Source organism: Mytilus trossulus, chromosome 2 (assembly GCF_036588685.1).
Source record: "Mytilus trossulus isolate FHL-02 chromosome 2, PNRI_Mtr1.1.1.hap1, whole genome shotgun sequence".
NCBI classification, from domain to species: Eukaryota; Metazoa; Mollusca; class Bivalvia; order Mytilida; family Mytilidae; genus Mytilus; species Mytilus trossulus.
Window position 1 is genome coordinate 88,575,290 of NC_086374.1, and position 20,000 is coordinate 88,595,289.

General features: G+C 33.4%; 1 protein-coding gene across 2 annotated transcripts in view; it reads left to right on the top strand.

Annotated features, from left to right (window-relative positions):
- The first annotated feature begins 9,309 nt into the window (after window positions 1-9,309).
- LOC134708281 (amine oxidase [flavin-containing] A-like) overlaps window positions 9,310-20,000 on the top strand; it is a 64,460-nt gene continuing 53,769 nt past the window's right edge. For both annotated transcript variants that reach the window (XM_063568695.1, XM_063568696.1), the window contains exons 1-2: window positions 9,310-9,384; window positions 18,497-18,591. In XM_063568695.1, the coding sequence (XP_063424765.1) occupies window positions 9,324-9,384; window positions 18,497-18,591 (156 nt within the window). In that variant the 5' untranslated portion in view covers window positions 9,310-9,323. The remainder of the gene's footprint in view (window positions 9,385-18,496; window positions 18,592-20,000) is intronic.

Below are 20,000 nucleotides of genomic sequence, written 5' to 3' on the forward strand. Positions count from 1 at the left end.
CGAAAAAGAGTAGGCTAATGCCGCTACAAGGCAGCACTCGCACCCGCAAAGTGGAAAGGGATTAATATAAGTTGCAAAACTTGTTTCCCAATCCACTCTAAATAAATATGTTTAAACTAAAAATGTGAACCGATTATCACAAAACGTAGATGCATTAAGTAAAATGAGAGCCGTGGTGTAGTGGTTAGTGCATCGGACTACTATCACAAAGGTTCCTGGTTTGATTCCCGTTTGGGATGAAAATTTCAGGAACTCAATTTTCGGCTCTCCCTTGACACCATTAGCGAGTATGGTCTTAAGGAAACGATGATAGTCCGTCGGAAGGGGACGATAAATGGCTGACCCGTGTTAAGAGAGAGACATATCTCTTGCACGTTAAAGACACCCTTGTACATTTCGAAAAAGAGTAGGCTAATGCCGCTACAAGGCAGCACTCGCACCCGCAAAGTGGAAAGGGATTAATATAAGTTGCAAAACTTGTTTCCCAATCCACTCTAAATAAATATGTTTAAACTAAAAATGTGAACCGATTATCACAAAACGTGAATGTATTGAGTATAACATTAACTTCTATAGTAATGTATACCGAGATATAAGTACAATAAAAGCAAATCAAAGATTAAATCACCAAGTTATTAGACGATCGCATATATCTACTACTAGTCCACTCTTATATTGTAATACTTACTATCAATAGTGACGATTGTATATGCACTGTGTCCAGTCCCAGCAACATTTTCAGCAAAACACTGATACTGTCCAGCATCTCTTAAACCAGCATTATTAATGGTCAGAGATGGAAAAGAAGGTGTACTTCCACTATATTTGACGGTATTGGTTTGTATCACACTGAATTCATTGTTGACTGTTCTCTTCCAATAAACTATTTCTATGTTTGAACTGGATGATACTATGCAGTTTAAAGTTACAGAACCTCCCGGTTTAACTGTGTAAGCTGACTTCAAAATAGTTACCTCAGGGACATCTGAATTATAAAAGACGATCAAATGTATACTGGTAGGCCAGTGTTAACGAAAGTAGACTGGTCTTATTATTGTTTTCTTGAAGATTGGTATACGCATATAAGATTTGATATCGTTTTCTAAAATTGGTTGCACTGTAGCAATACATTTATAAATGAAATTTGAACTGTGTCTATATTGCGTGGGATATATCACAAAACGTCAATGCATTTAGAAAATGTAAACCGATTACCAGAACAAAACGTTCATGCATTAACTTGATGTTTACTAGTTATCACAAAACGTTCATGCAATCACTTGATGTGTCCTAATTATCACAAAACGTTCATGCATTAACTTGATGTGTACTAATAATTCACAAAACGTGCATGCATTAACTTGATGTGTACTAATTATCACAAAACGTTCATGCATTAACTTGATGTGTTCTTATTATCACAAAACGTTCATTTATGCTAAAAATCCTCCTTCAACCCAAACAAACATCAAGAGGTTTACCTTTCACTTGAATGAATCGGCGAGTATCTCATGTATTTAACATTTATTGGACCATTTGGGCAATGCATAAATGAAAAGAGAAACAAGAAGTTGAATTGCAATATTTTTACTTATTCAGAGTAAAAATGTTTCTTATACAAAAATAAATAATATATAATATATACATATACATTTTCCAACAAGATAATAACAGAAACATATAATGTATTATATGTCTCTGATAATAATGAATGCAAAACATAAAACGATAATAAAATAATACAGAATACAATAGCTTGGCCTAGGAAGGGGTCAACTAAGCCATATAAAGATATAAAATGATAAATGTAACACATGCTACATAAGCATACAAAAATGAAGATGGCAGCCAACAAACTTGATAAACTGGTGTTATTACCAAAATACATTTGTAATCGACCAAAAAAATATATGCACATCTAACCAATATCTTAATAAAAAGCTTAAGGTGTTGAAAGGGGAAGGAGGGTGGGAAAGTTTATAAAATCCCAAAATAAAAATCTTGTTTACAAAACTATCGATCTGTAGATAAGCAAGAAAGTGTAATAAGATACAAAGGGAAGAAACTAACCAATGGGCATCCAGTCAAAAGAGCGAAATGCAGGGGTTCCCCAAAGGATTATGAAAATAATCATAAAGAATGAATTAATGGTTTTCGTCGTTTGCATAAAATAATTTATTAAAATAACTTGCCTTTATTACTGAGTACATCTACCACTTGTCAAATTCTTGTCATCTTATATGTATATGTCGTGTACATGTTGGGATTTTGTACAGGTTTTAACATGTACTAGTATTATAATACTTACTACCAACAGTGACTGTTGTAAATCCACTTTGTTCAGTTCCAGCCTCATTTTTAGCAAAACACTGATACTTTCCAGCATCTCTTAAACTAGCATTATTTATGGTCAGAGATGGAATAGAAGGTGTACTCCCAGTATATTTTACGGTATTGGTCTGTATCACAGTGACTTGGTTGTCAACTGTTCTCTGCCAATAAACTTTTTCTATATTTGTAGTAGATGATACAATGCAGTTTAAAGTAACAGAACCACCCGGTTTAACTGTGTAAGCTGACTTTGAAATAGTTACGGCAGGGACATCTGAAATATAAGAGACCATAAAATCGACACTGGTAATCCTGTGTAAAGGTTCATCATAAGGAATTGAAAATTATGGGCGTGTTTACATCCCAATTTTGATTTAAATGGACAATAGTTGGACAATAGACATCTACAGAAAATAGGTGATTTAAACTGTATAACTGAGTGGACCGTATCACATGAAACTCGGGTGTTTGTTTATTTTGCTATCTTCTGCAGACTGGAAAAAAAACTGGACATCAAAATCCAGGTTAGTTTTTAATTTTCTGAAACGTAGACTTCATATAACTTTTATATATCTAGTTCCTGCTATGCCTTAAAACTTCATTGAAAAGTCATTCATGTATAGCATTTTATAGTGCCTGGAAAACCATGTACTAAGCAAAATTAGAACATACTCACCCCTTCTCGTCCAATGAAAAGTTATTTCCTCCCTCTAAGTTGTATAGTACATGGTTTTCCATGCACTATGAAATGCTATACATGAATGACTTTTCATTGTCAGTTAATTATAAAAACTCTTAATAACTGTACTAACGGAGTGGGCAATCCCCTGAGCATTTTCCATTGGAAAAGAGCCTACTAAATAAAGATGAAAGAGCAAATATTAAAACAAAACATTTTGAATTTTGCAAATTTTCATGCATTTTCTAACAATGCACATATATTTTTCTTTTAAAAAAAAAAAAATGCCAGACTGCTGATATAAAAGCCAAGATTTTTTTTCTTGGATAAACACAAATACATGTAAATTTATCAATAAAAAGTTAGCATTTAATGTTGAATGGTCTGAATTTAAATATTTATACAGAAAGTTTTATATCTATAAAAATAAACCAAAAAGGGGATTTATATACCATTGTGTTGGTTTTTTAAAATAGAGAATCTCAAGATATATAAGCATTATAATCAAGTTTTATGTTAAGCAGAAGAAAAACAATTTATCCATCCGGTCCTCGCAAACTATGTCCGAGCTATTTCATTCCATCCATTGAGTTAATTATAAAAAGTGAACTCTTATTCAGATTTGAATACTAGTATTACAATGAGAAAGGGTCACTCGAAAGTGTGAATATGTTCTAAATTGGTCAGACAATACTTGGTCATGTTTTATGAAGATTTAAGCCCTCGGCCACGCCTTGGGCTTATATCTTCATGAAACATGACCAAGTATTGTCTAACCTATAAGTAGAGGTGTAAAACTGACTTTTCATTGAACGAGAAGGGTGCAGTATGTTCTAATTAATAGCTATACCATGAGGACGCGGTGTGTCAGTGTAAGATCAACACTGACACACCAAGTCCGAGTGGGATAACTATTTTACATCCCAGCTGTTTAAGATTAGACGAAAAATCATTTATAATTCATAAAATCTCGTTTTATTTCCCCGAGGGTATCATAAGCCCAGTAGTCAGCACTGTTGACATGAATTGTCATAGATATTGTTATATTTATAAATTTACTGTTTACAATTTTTGTTGTTGAATATTTTGAATTACTAATGCTTTTCTACCTAAGGCATAGATAACCTTAGCTGTATTTGGCAATACTTTTAGGAATTTTGATCCTCAATGCTCTTCAACTTCGTACTCTATTTGGCCTTCTTAACTTTTTGGGATTCGAGCGTCACTGATGAGTCTTTTGTAGACGAAACGTGCGTCTGACGTATACTAAATTTAGTCTTGGTATCTATGATGAGTTTATTTACAACCACTGGCTGGTGGAGATTTATTTCCCCGAGGGTATCACAAGCCCAGTAGTTTTTGTGCTGACATGAATTGTCATTTATTGTTATATTTATAAATTTACTGTTTACAAATTTTTGAATTTTTTGAGATACTAAGGCTAAATTTAGTCCTGGTATCTATGATCAGTTTATTAAGAATGCCACACAACCATTATAATATACTTTATATATTACTATATAATGTATACCCTTCATGACCCCCGAACACGATAGGAAGATATCAAACAATGTCAACTCGCCCCACTGGCCAATCGGCCCACACTATATGGCCACTTTATAAAAATACCGCCCCACTCTTGTTTACCGACTCAGCCCCACTTTTGAAAAAGTGTAAAATCACTACTGTCACTAGTTAGTTGGTGGTTGGATCCTGCTGACATGTGTTAAGTCCCGCCACATTGTGTATAATGTGCCTGGCCCAAGTCAGGGGCCTGTAATTCATTGTCGTTTGTCGTTGTGTTAAACATTTGTTTTTGTGCATTTTTTTGTACATTAATTATGCCATTAGTTTTCTCGTTTGAATTGTTTTACATTTGATTGTTCATGTCTTTTATAGCTTAATATGTGGTATAGGCTTTGCTCATTGTTGAAGGCCGTACGATGACCTATAGTTGTTATTTCTGTGTCATTTGGTCTATTGTAGAGAGTTGTCTCTTTGGCAATCATACCACAATTTCTTAATTAACACACTGTGCAATATTTTGACTATCAATGAATTCGTAATACTTTATCACGTAATAAATAGTTATAATTAGAAAGGAAAATTGTTTAAAAAAACTAAAATTTAAAAAACAGTGAAAATATATACTGAAATGGAAATCTTGTGATTACTTACTGTTTTCCTCTTGATCTTCGGTTTGACTCCTCGAGCCAGTCGAGGAAACCAGAATACCGACGGTCGTACCAACAACCAGACACACAATAACAGCAGCAACACAGATTCCTATCAACACTCTTTTATTTATCTTAGTTTTTCCGTTACTGGCCTTTGACGTCGGTAAAATTACACTCTCTGCGGAAAAAATCCATAAAAACTTGAATAAAACACACTTTTTGTCTAATTTAAAATGAGAATATTTGGTATGATTACCAATGAGACAAATATCCATTACACTAAATATGAAGTGGCCCATCCACACTATCATTTTCTATGTTCAGTGGACCGTGAAATGGGATAAAATCTCTAATTTGACATTGAAATTAGAAAGATCATAGCATAGGGAACACGTGTACTAAGTTTCAAGTTGATTGGACTACAACTTCGTCAAAAACTACCTCGACCAAAAACTTTAACTTGAAGCGGGACAGACGAACGGACGAGCGGACACAGAGACCAGAAAACATAATGCACAATGCCAATAAACGGGGTATAAAAAAAGCAACGATAACTGCTGTAAATTGTAAAAGAGGCTCTTTTTTCTCAAATACTATAAACATTTTATTTCCCGAAGATCAGGTTCTAGATATTGATATAAAACAGACGAAACTTCACCTATGGCCCTTTCCCTTTTATTTACAATTATACAGTAAATAAACGTGTTGTCCCTCTGTTCAAACTGTGTAATATAGAATAGAAAGGTCGGCGCGTATAAAATATGATGTTGTTATATGATCTTATGGATAAAATATAACAGTATTATATAAATTGAACTGTATATCCAAGTTTTGTCAAATCAACCAATGAACTGTTGCGTTTCTATGACGATGTTGTTTCTCACAAAGTCCATTACCGTTTTTGTATGCCGCAGTTTTACATATAGTTGTCAAATTCTACATTTATATATAGATGCCAAATTCTGCATTTATATATAGTTGCCAAATTCTACATTTATATATATAGTTGCCAAATTCTGCATTTATATATAGTTGCCAAATTCTACATTCATATATATAGTTGCCAAATTATACAACATTTGGTCTCTGGTAGAAATTTATCTCATTGGTAATCATACCACATATTCTTAATATTATGAATGCCATCGGCATATATATAGTTTGCATCAACAAAAGGTCTTACCTATTGCTTGTGTTGTCACAGAACTTTGAGTCTTCTTGTCTTTATACTGAATCTCCTTAACAGCAGTGTCTTCAATTGATTTCAAACGGTTTGGAAGCTTTGATTTACCATTATTCATCAAATCTAAGTAAACATGGTCATCTGTCGCCCTAGGGACAGGGAGGGTTTCGTAATCATGGTTCTCCCTAGTGGCAGGGAGGGTATCGTAATGATCCTCCATATGAATGACACACCAGTGTTCTTCTAATAAGAAGATATGCCTGTTTTCAGGTCACCTTATTTAACTTTAAATAACTTCACAATTTTTTGTTTCTGAAATTGTGTAAATGTAGTCTCCCGTCTTGTTTACCTTGCATACAGTGAGTAGTTTTCGCCGTCATTCGTCCTTAAATTTATATCTCAGTGTAGTTACGGGCTTAGTCGAATACCCCTTGGCTTTATTAAAATTGTTGAACATGATATATAAAATACGTTTTACAGAGATTGTGAAATAACAATTCTTGTATAATTATTATTTATACCATTATTTCTATTCAGTACTATTATTTTTCATACGTTGCAGATTCATTAAAAGAATTAGTTGGCTATAACAAACCCCTATAGCGATCGAACATGTGACATGACAGAATACAAGAACAAACTATAAAAACTATTTGTAACTTGCTTAGCTTAAATGGTCAACCAACGGAACTTGTTGAAAATATCTGTCATATTCCGAACTTTGTATGGACGTTTTACTGATGAAATGGTCGGTTAAAGCTGACTTTATAGCAAGCTGACCCCCGGGCATTTTGCAGTTGTTTATAGCCCCGACTTTTATATTGATTAAATTCGATGAGCAACACAAACAGATATAATAAATTACTCCAGCAGCTAAAATTTGGTAAACATACACAGTTATACAAAAATAAAATGAATAAATCAGAAAAAAATAATATAGTAAATCTAAAGAAGACGCCAAAAAATTGTTGTGTGTCTGTTTGAATTGTTTGAATTGTTTTGGATCCTTTAAATTTGCAGTTCGGTGTGAGGTATGTCTCCGTGTTTAATGCTGCACTTTAAACTGTAATTGTTAACTTCAAATACTAGTACACTGAGTATTGATTGTCCCATTGGCACTCATACCACATCTTCTTATTCATAATAAACAGTAAAGATGAATAAGATGCCAAACTGACCTTACCATTACATGCAGAAAGGAAAACACCTGGAAATAAAGAAAACCAACGGTCTAATCTATATATGTAAAAAACGAGAATTACTTATGAAGCACATCAACAAACGACAAACACTGAACATAAGGTCTCTGAATTAGATCAGATAGAGGCAAACAAATGCAGCGGGTTTGAACGTTCTAATATGTGACATGGTCAATAAGTATAGATTATAACATGCCTTTTTCCATATTGGCCCTGGTATCATCCCGAGACTCCCATATCGGCATCGAGGCTTTAGCCGAGGGCCGATATGGGTCGAGGGATGATACCCGGGCCAATATGGAAAAGACATGTTATAATCTTTTTATCACATATTTAAGTTCTGCAGAAAAGAGAAAAAACGTAAATTATAACAATTTTATGATACATAAAAGGTAAAATCTTTAAGCAAATAATCACAAACGTGTTGTTGAGGATGCAATGACGTCACGTCATTAGGAACAGGGCACAATATGGATATGTCTTTTTTGCCCCGGGCAATTTGGAGGTTATTGCATATGCAAAACCTACGGTATTCATAACAAATATGTGATAAACACCAAACATACAGGTTTTGATATGTGACTACATGTATTATAATTATTACTGACTCAATTTATAATTCATGTTTTTTGTCAAACGCATTTCTATTTTATTTTTGTGTATTGTCTATTGCAATTGTGTGATAAAAAAATCAATGTACTGATTATGCCTGTAATGGGTCCACTATTGGAAATAAAATATATCTTATATCCCCATCTTGTACTGCCTTCATCCTTACCTGAAACAATTATAGCAAAGAAACTCACACTATTAAAAATATTAGTTGAAATGGCTTAACTCAATCTAAAGACATATAAAGTACACACACAAAATTAAGTCAGTGAACATTCACTGATCGATTTAATTTGATCTATGACACAATATGGGTATACCGTTTTCCTCATGTTTGAAGACCGTATCGTGCGTACGGTTTATTGGCGCCGGGAACCAGGAATTTTCATAAGTGGGCCCACTGACTGCCTAAGCGGAGGCCCGGTTCAGTCATGTTCCAGTGATTCCCTATCTAATTAACCAAATGTTTTCAAGAAAAGGGTGACCGCCCCTATTAAAACCCGCCATTGCGGTTGTTTTTAATTGCTTACTAATTATATCCACCTCATTTGATCTTTGATGGTGACATAGTTAACTTGTCTAAGATTATTTGTCTAAATAAAATAGATAATGAAGAACATTTTTTATTTACATGTATTAAACATAAAGATTTGAGACTTGAAGTTTTGCAGAAAGTTAGAAATATCTATTCTGATATAGATAATATGGATAATGTGGATAAATTGGTTTTATGTCTTTCGTGTCCGTCAATTATGCAGTATACGGCTCCATTTGTTAAAAAGTCATGGTCACTGAGGAGGGTGGACTCAACAACTGCATGATAGATACTTATATGTATATAATGTTTTGTTCTTTTGTTGTTATTTTTGTATGATGTATTGTGTTGATTTATATATGCCTTCAACCCCATTGGGTTATAAATGTGATGATTTATTCAATAAACATATTTTTAATTATTTGGCATCAGTTAAATCAGAGTCGGACATAGAAAATACATATGGTCCCCGGACCCCACAAGGATTTGTATAGTGAGCTGTCAGTCACTTTATTACTCCAGCTTTATTGACATCAGCTAGCCTAACAGATAACGACAAAAATGAACAATTTTCAGTCCAGTGCTTTCCCCTTCTCATTCAAGCCCCATGAGAAAAGTTATGGAGTCCGTCATTACACAAACAGTAGTTGTAGGCGCAGGTCTAAGTGGTTAGAATTATTTTACTGTTAAAACAAATGGAAAATAGAAAGTATCTGTCACATTTTAACCTTTGTAATTAATTATAAAATGGTCCGAACTCTGAACTTTAAACAGGCGCGGATCCAGGGTACGCACTGAAACCCGGACCGGACCGGACTCCGGACCCGGACTTGGGTATGAAACCCGGACCCGGACCCGGACTGATCGCCGGACCCGGACTGGTCGCCGGACCCGGACTGAATGCCGGACCTGGACTGTGGGTTTTATTCCACTTTCAGAAATATTTTTTTAAGATTTATACTGTCATATAATAAGTAATAGTATAGTTTAAAAAAATCCACATTCCGAGCGCTAAATTGACCAAAAAGATTAAAGTAAAGCAAGGAAGAGATAAAATAATTCCCTTGTCGTTATTGTTTTATGGAATATTAATCAAATCTTTTTATTATCAATGAAAGCAAATTAAATTTTTATTCAAAGGAAGAGTGAAGCGCAACAGTTTGAAACATTCGAGGATTATATTTCTTTGTTTGTTTTCTTTTTCTAGACATGAAGGGAAAAATAGAATTCCTGCTTTTCTAAATAATGCGCCCGTGTGTTTATATTTCTCTAAGAAACTGTATAAATAAGTTTTGATTTATTACGACTTTTTTGTCTTATGACTCAATGTTTTACTTCTATAAATGATATATGACGGTTATTTTCTCCCTCTTCATAAACATTTATCGAAATTTACGAATTTAGCCTTAACTTGTGCTTTACATGCAATTGGACAAGAAATTATATCTTTCTTGTTTTGGCAGTCTTAATTAATCACTTTTAATATTAGTTCACTTTCATGAGACCATTAATTAAGCGTTGTTATGTCACTGTGTAATGAAAGTCTCGTGTTTTATTGGGTGTTTGACATTTACGCCGATTTTTAAAAGTTTCGATCTTTCATTTGCGCCGATTGTGCACAGGTAAATTGCAGGTGAATATCACTTTCTATTCATCAATATAAACCTCTTTCGTTAGCGAGTTGTACATATCAGAATTGTCAACTAGTATCATAAGAATTCCTATGATCTCTTATTGTTCCTCCGAATGTTTATGATATCTTATTGTTCTTCCAAATTCTTATAATATCTTATTGTTCCTCATAATTCTTATGACTTTTTATTGTTCCTCCGAATTCTTATGACTTGATTTTTCCTCTGAATTCTTATGACCTCTTGCTGTTCCTCAGAAGCCTTGTGACTTTTTATTGTTCATCCGAGTTATTATAATCTCTAAGACTTATCGTTCCTACGAATTTGTATGTCTTTTAATTGTTCCTCTTAATTCTTATGATCTTTTACTGTTCCTCATATTGTATTATTGACAAAGTTTTACACAGACTCGCTTTAGGATATTTGGTTAATTGAAAGAAAACGAAAAAAGAAGACACAACCAGGAATTACTTACAAGATACGTTAAGGCTGTTGGTAATTCAGTGTTTAAATAACCAAAATATAAACCATGATGGAGTTCTTTTTACCTTTAGTTGTTGGCCATGTACTAGCTGTGATCAGTAACTGCGAGCATTCTCATATTTGTAGTTGGTGTCGTTATGTTGTGTGGCTGTATAAGTTGTATATTAAGTACCCATCCAAGTATTAGTACCAACCCATGTATACTCTGTTTTTGTAAATCTATTTGTATCCATCTGATGAGTTAATATTTTTTTCAACTGATTTTAATAGTTTGTTCTTATTTTACAGCACTGTCCCAAGTTAAGGGGGGTTGTCGCCTTCAAACGATGTTCCTGTCCCAAGTCAGGAGCCTGCATTTTAGTGGTTGTCGTTTGTTGATGTGTAATGTAAATAATCTAATATGATTACTCATATTTTCCACAATATCATTAATATAAGTTAAAAAAAGGAATGGATCCATTTATGGTAATACATTTGTATATCTTTCATTATAGCGATTTCTTTTCCTTTTGTCATTATTAGGGCCTTCTATAGCTGACTTTCCGGTATGTAATTTGCTCAGTTTTGAAGGTCGTACTGTGACCTATAGTTGTATATGTCTGTGTCATTTGGTCTTCTTTGTCAGCTCTCATTTGCAATCACATCACATCACATTATTCTTATTCTTATTCTTATATCAACATCCCAAATAACACTTCACTGGTCAATAACATAGTATTTTAATTACTCCATTGTTTTCTACAGTAAAATAAAAAAAAAAGATATACTTGCTTATTTCGGATTGTCATCACAAAGTCTATAAAAATAATTAAACAATTAGATGTGAAAAGGTGTCAAAGACTACACTATCAATCATAATCAAGCATGTATAGAAGTTAGATTTATAGGGGCATTAGGTACGAGATATAATGAAATAATAAATAGTGTTCAATATAGTGAAATAATTTTATTTGAGCATCCATTGTCAAAATGAACTAAGATACCTCGCTTAAGAATTATTCGGTCGTAATCTCCGTATCAGTAGTATTCCTTTGGTAAGAAATACAGAAATAATCTTGTGTTATATACAATGAGTGGCATATTACAAAGGCCGTATCCATTAACCGGGATATTTTTTACCCAAAGATGGTACTCTGAATAAAATATTATGCAGCTCCTGATTGGATGATACAAAGTTGAAATTGCTCCAATAAAACTTAAGCAACGATCGATCATCCATGTAATACACAATGTTGAACAGGTGAGTCCGGACTGTGACCTGACATAACCCCGGACTAGTTTGAAGTTTACTATACCTGCGTGTATTGCATTACGACGACTAACTGTATGTACACTGTTTATTGTCGTAAAGTATATTGACGGGACCTTTGATCAAGCATGTAATACAGAAAACAATTATAAGATATTTATCCGACATTTAACGAAACAATTACATGTACTAGCCGAGTCCGGATGGTGACCTGAAGTAACCCCGGACTAGGTGTATTCGCAAACTATAGACATCGATAGAGATATTTACAAAACTTCACAAATTATTTGATGAAACGAACTTTATCATTTTTATTCTTCTTTTTTTTGCTTACTGGATTATCGTCTGAAACATTAATAAAAGACGTTTACCCGAGAATCAACAAAATAATACTAGGCGAGTCCGGACCGTGACCTTAAATAACCCCGGACTGGGAGTTTACGGATTGTATATAAATATACCAAATTATTTGTTAAATTGAAAAAAAAAAATTTCCCGTTTTGCTTTTGGCTTTTCCTTTATTCATTTTTCTATTTCTTAAATTATTTGATAGTCATCGGAAAAATCAATAAACGACATTTCCATGTAATACACAATGTTGAACAGGTGAGTCCGGACTGTGACCTGACATAACCCCGGACTAGTTTGAAGTTTACTATACCTGCGTGTATTGCATTACGACGACTAACTGTATGTACACTGTTTATTGTCGTAAAGTATATTGACGGGACCTTTGATCAAGCATGTAATACAGAAAACAATTATAAGATATGTATCCGACATTTAACGAAACAATTACATGTACTAGCCGAGTCCGGATGGTGACCTGAAGTAACCCCGGACTAGGTGTATTCGCAAACTATAGACATCGATAGAGATATAAAACTTCACAAATTATTTGATGAAACGAACTTTATCATTTTTATTCATTCATTTTTTTGCTAACTAGATTATCGTCTGAAACATTAATAAAAGACGTTTACCCGAGAATCAACAAAATAATACTAGGCGAGTCCGGACCGTGACCTTAAATAACCCCGGACTGGGAGTATACGGATTGTATATAAATATACCAAATTATTTGTTAAATTGAAAAGATTTTTTTTTCCCGTTTTGCTTTTGGCTTTTCCTTTATTCATTTTTCTATTTCTTAAATTATTTGATAGTCTTCGGAAAAATCAATAAACGACATTTAAGCAGCGATCACCCATGTAATACACAATGTTGAACAGGTGAGTCCGGACTGTGACCTGACATAACCCCGGACTAGTTTGAAGTTTACTATACCTGCGTGTATTGCATTACGACGACTAACTGTATGTGCACTGTTTATTGTCGTTAAGTTTGTTGACTGAACATTTGATTACACATGTAATACATTGGATATTCCATTAGAAGTTATAGCTTATAATACATAGATATACCATTTGAAATTATACCACATCTTTCTTTTTGGTTAGTGTTTATTGGCCTAGACGTTTTTTTGTTGTTTTGTGAATAGCTTCCACCATTCAACATTCAAATTCCTTAATGAAGTTAAAATATCCCGATCAAGCTGCATGTGATAACACATATTTTGTTGTATTGTTCAAATACGTAAATATATATATTTTTTTGAATTGATGGAAAATAATAAATTAAGTTAACTTCACTATGCTTATCCTTCAAGAGCATATATACAGCCACCTTTCGGTATATATAAATATTTTTTATTTTGTACGAGGATTATTTACATTTTAGTAATTTCTTTACATTTGCACTGTACCTTTATTTTGTCTTGTATACTTATTGTACGAGTTTTGTCTCTGATATAGACACCTGAAACAGGTTCCTTGATATAATCGTAATTGGCAAAATGAGTGATTTTGAGTTCATTTTCATTTCAAATACCATAGATGAATATTTTAGGACAGACAAGGAACAACCAATGAAATGCATATGCGATGGGTTTTTTTTTATAAAACTCGGTCGATCGATTGTGTATAAATGCTCCAAGCGATTGTACTGTCAATAAAAATATCTGACATAGAGAAAATGAATATATTTGGAATTCTCCTTGAACAATGGCTTTGAAACTTTCAGACAGGTGAAACTATATATCAGAAAAGATACACGTGAAAATTCTGGTAGAAACGATTGGGTTTTCGATGTTTATTTGACAGTTTTGATCGCTGATGTGAGACAGCTTTAAACGTTCTACTCGGATCTCCACCATTCTAAGAAACACGTTTTTTTTTATTATTTAATTGGTTCATAGTTACATAGAAAATTATTAAGCTATCAAAATTTGAAGCAGAAACGTCATAAAGTAATATTAGAGTTCATCAAAGTTTCCATCAAGCAACTTGTAATTTTCAAAATGTCGGATCCATGCTTGACAGTCTCCAGAATGACAAAAAATATTAGAAAACCGTACAGTTCTGTTCCCACACTGTGTATACACAATTCTTAATAATATAACCACAAAACACAGATCAAGTTTAATTTTTTTAAGTGTCATTTAAACCACTCTAAAGTAAAATTCCTTTACAAATGGAAAAAAATGCTGAAATTTTCGTTTCCGTTCTCTAACATACACGAAGGTTTGACTTTACCAAATGTTAGGAAACTTATACACAACAAAGAGATCAAGTTCGAATGTTGGTAATGTCAATGAAACCTTTCTGGAGTTGTTATACTACGTCAAAAATAAAAAATAAAAAATGATATATGATATGCAAGTGGGTACATCGTCTGTGTCCCATGGACACATTCCCCATTTACTCTGAAACATGTTATCTTCATACTGCTGCTGAGTTTCACAATTTAATATGTAGTAGTTTGTTGCTTGCCTATTTTGAAGGATGGGATCCATAAACAGTTCAACGTTTTTATTGAAAAATGCCTCTACTCCATTTATAGTTGTACATCTTGTGGTAAGGATACTCTTGAAAAACTTTAACTGGCACAAAAGGACTCCTGCCAACTATAGTCGTTTTTAACATATTTTTTCCTACGTTTATGAAACAAATAAATGTCAGTGAGAATATAAATAAGATTATTGCTTAAATCATTTCATAGTTCAAAGTCAAACAAGCGGTGTTCCGTGTAAAAACAGTTTTCAAAATATCATTTTGGTCATAACACTTTTTACATTTGTTTATAATTCGGTCCTTCCCTAATTTACTAGCATGACTAATGGTATAATTGCCAGAGTTATTGTGAGGTGACATGACTAGGTATTCTTGCCATTTCCTATCGGACTTTTATACACTTATTACACAATTACGTAATGCAGGTTCATGCATCGCGTCACTAATGCCCATATAAACTACTGTCACGGTATGTATCAGGTCTGGTTATACAGGTCTGATTCATTTTCATAATTATTATAGATGTAATGCATCTTGTATATTTCTGCCAAAATAAACTTCCTTCTGGATAGTTTCAGAAACATAATAATTGTATTATATGTCTCTGATAGATGAACAAAAAAGGGAAAAAATAATTTTAAGAAAATCCACTTTATCTCTATAATTTATAAAAAAAATATTTCTATGGCTTTTTTTTAAAGTCATTTGTAAATATTGATACATATATATATATATTTTAAAGTCATTTGTAAACATTGATACATATATACATATTTTTTTAAAGTAGTTGCACAACTGTAAATTGAAGATTCAGAATCATTGCAAGTCTAACTTGCATGCTAGACTATACAAGAGTAAGAGCAAAATTTGATGATCTCATAATTAATATAATGTGTTACAGTTCTCCAAAAATTATCTTCCTTCCAATTAATAAAAAAAGAAAAGGTATTTATAAGAAAATTCATAATTTTTACCCAGTCCGGGTCCGGCATTCAGTCCGGGTCCGGCGTTCAGTCCGGGTCCAGGTCCGGGTTTCATACCCAAGTCCGGGTCCGGAGTCCGGTCCGGTCCGGGTTTCAGTGCGCACCCGGATCCAGAGGGGGGTTCCGGGGGTTGGAACCCCCCGTTTTATGGTATCGGGACCGTTCGCCCTAGTAACATGTTCGCCCTGGGTCCGTTTGCCCTGAGTTCGTTCGCCCTTAGAGTCCGTTCGCCCTACTAAATAATATTAATATTAAGGGCCATGAAGTTGAATGATATATTTCTATGGTATATATTCTTGAAATTTATGGGAACATGGAAATATCTAAAAGTTTATGGCTTGTTAAGGATCATTAATGCATTGTTTTATGACAAAATAATTCGGATCACTGCTTATTGTGATACCTGTCTTTTGATGGATTTATAATATAAAAAACAAATTTGTTTTGATAATATATTCAGCTTGAAATTAATTTAAAAAAATGTACGAACTGTAAAACGGATTTACAAGTTCATTCATTAAAATACTCTGAGACTAGTCTAAGTTATACTGCATACATTAGTGAATGACTGAATACAATTATTTTGTTAACAAATATCAACAAAGATAAATACATTGTATTCCAGTATTCTACTGCAATCAAAGGGAAAATGATGAAATTGATTGCGGCAATATCAATTTTCGTTGAATTTTTCAACAAACTTCAACATATTTTATTCAAATACTTAAAATTATGCCACTAGACAACAATTAGTAAAAAATAAAAATCAGGGCCAATGGACCCTGGGCGATCAGGTATCAGGGCGAACAAGTACTAGGGCGAAAGTGAATTAGGGCGTACGGACCCGGATTCCTTTTTTATTGGACGATCAATGCATTTGAATGGGTACATGTAATTGGACACCCTCCTTTGTCCTGGGTTAGGACCCCCCTCTTTTAAAATGGCTGGATCCACCCCTGACTTACTAGAGTTTCCTTTTGCCCTTATCACTTATGATCACTTATAAACGTATTGAAATCGAATCATAATTTTGTCCCTGCCCATTCCATACCATGAAGTTGATTTTGTTCTATGTATTCTTTCACAACTTTGGAGTATGAACCAAAAGGGGGGGGGGAGGGGTGATGAGCAATAACATTAACAGGCCAAACAAAATGGTCAATAACCTCAATATAGTTTAAAACATTAATATTACCAGTTACATTGTACAACAGATAAGATCAAGTTCACTCCTCACTAGCCCTTCTCCAGCCTTATACTTACATGAATACTGTGTTCTCATATTTACTGAATATTTAACGATGTAAAATCAATAATTAAAACTATAAAGTGATGATTATTTTCAAAGCCATAACTACCATGATTACACTATCTTTACTTACATTAACTTACTCCATCAGGTGATCAACATTTCAAGAAATAAAGACCTAATGCCTAATGAGAAGTTGTTTGATTATAGACCAAAAATCAGGAAATTAATCATGTTATAAGTCATGAGTTTGTATATTTTTACATGTTATATATCATAATATCAACATCATGAACATACATCAAGGAAAAAAATATTAATTTGAAAGAATAGATTTCTAACATGTCTTTAAAGAACTTTTTTTTCTGCAAATATAGAAGTCAAATGGACAATTATAGTTTGAATGTCAATGAGACAGCAACGCAGAAAAACAAATATATCTTGAAATGATTTCAAGCATCAACAAGTGGTCGATTGTGTCTATGTTCCAGACCATATGGACCGTATGAGTATACGGGTACGGTTCAGTACAAGCTGACCTTACATGTTAATTGATCATATGGGTTAAATTGAAACTGTGACTCTTTATTTTTAGTTTTACAAATTGTTATTGATAATTTATTACAATTAGATAGATAAAATGATCAAACGAACAATTGAAATTAGGTATTTTTTTAATTGTATATCTGAATCCTATTTTCGTACTCTCGCCCAAGGTGACACAATTCAAGTAACGTAATATTTTTAGCATTTTCATGTATGCAGTTCACGCATGTTCTTTTGCATTTGCATTTTTTGGTAAAGTTCCTAAATATTCTAAAACAATTAAACTCCCACATTATGTTTACTTCCGATATCTTCAATTACAGCGTTCATAATACAATTAATATATTACTGATCGACATACTTAATACAAGAGATTAACATATTTAATTAGCGTGAATTAAAAAAAAGTTAAAATATAAAGTTTTTGTTTCAGTCCAGACCATACGCGTACGGTCCAAATACTCATACGGTCTGGAACGTCTATACTACTCTGCATGTTTATGAAAAATTTCAAATTTGAAAGATTAATGGAAAAGGATTAAAGATTCCTAACCCAGGACAAAAGGGGGGGTCCAACTACATGTCCCCACCCGTCCAAAAAAAGGGGGGGTCCAACTACATGTCCCCACCCGTCCAAAAAAAGGGGGGTTCAAACCCCCCCAAACCCTCCCCCTGGATCCGCCACTGGACATTTAACATGTTTAAAAATGTTTTAAAAAAAAATTGTGCACATCACAGTACATGGTATAGTCATAACAGTAATGTATTTTGGATATATTTTAAATAGGACTAAGTGCAGCTAAGTTTTTGATAGAGAATGGTGTGGAAGTAACTGTTTTAGAGGCAAGAGACAGAGTTGGAGGCAGAACGTGTACAATTAATGTAAGTCTTGTATATAGTTATATAGTAAAACCAAGGAGGTTATATTAGAAGGAGAGTGAACACTCTGCTTGATACAAAATTAGCATCCCCAGGATAGCAATTTCGATCAGAGAAAAATAGTTAAATTATAAAGAAACCGACATGTTTATCACCCACTTGACATGGCCCTCTGATGTACCGGGCTGTTACCGCGAGTAGTTCGGGCTATTAGATAAATCGCATATGTCATGTGATTGTTATCAGTGACTGGATCATAAAAGTTCAGGTGTATTTTCGGTAACAATGCAGTGTATAGGTGTTTATGATACATTGTGATAGGTAAAAAGATCGGACGCGCAATTACAAAATCAATCGTCTGTCTACGGTGAAAAAAGATAAAGAAATGACAAAGTTATGAGGGTTTAAAGGAAAGTTAGTGAGCGATTTTTATTCAACACTACATTGCTTTAAACAAAGATTTTCGCTTCACCTGTCAATTTCTGCTTATGAGAATTGGCAGGTAATAATCATAGAAAATATACGAATATGCAAAGTACTTTAGTTACGGTGACCGGTAACGACCGGAAGGAATATTTGCAATTGAAACACAGAGAAATTTATCAGGAACAACGTAAAAGTGACTTTCTGTTATTACTGTTGATATTAACATTGACGGCAATGAGATGGATATTCGTTTTATTTCTATTGGTAATTATAGGTTTCATAACGAGTGAGAATTAGATATCGCTTGATATCAACTCGAGTTATGTAATTTCAATATAATAATAAACGAGCCTGTGGCGAGTTTGTTATTACTATTTAAATTAAATAAAGAGAGTTGATATCAAACGATATCTAATTCTCCCGAGTTGTGAAACCTATTTCTCTTATGGTAAACATGCTTTTTGTGCTTAATAAAAAAAATCCGCGAAACGTCGACCCAGTCGCTTGAACATAACTGCATTGTGACGTCATATGTCCTGTTCGTCGTCAATCTTCAACATAAGACTTTTTGAAACATTTTGTACGCTTCAGAATGTAATAATATTTGAATAAGAATATATAATAAGGTGAAAAGTGTGCGTATTTTCTATATTATTGAAGAAATCGCTTATCTCCGTTGCAATGGAGGAAATGTACATCATTGTGACCTTTAACTGTCAACAATGACCTAAAGAATAGCCAATGAAAATGCCGCAATATCGTTTCAGGAGGTTTCGTTGGCCAATCAAATTAACGCATTTTTCGTATCACTTTTTCGTATCACACTCCGGACAGTGTGATACGAGAATTATCTATTCATGCGAGAAATAGATAACAGGCCCCAACCATAAGAGAATAAGTTTTCTTTTACAAAAAAAAATAATTTTTAATTATTTAATAAAAAATATCACAAAAAATCAGATTAACATTTAAATAATTGTATATCC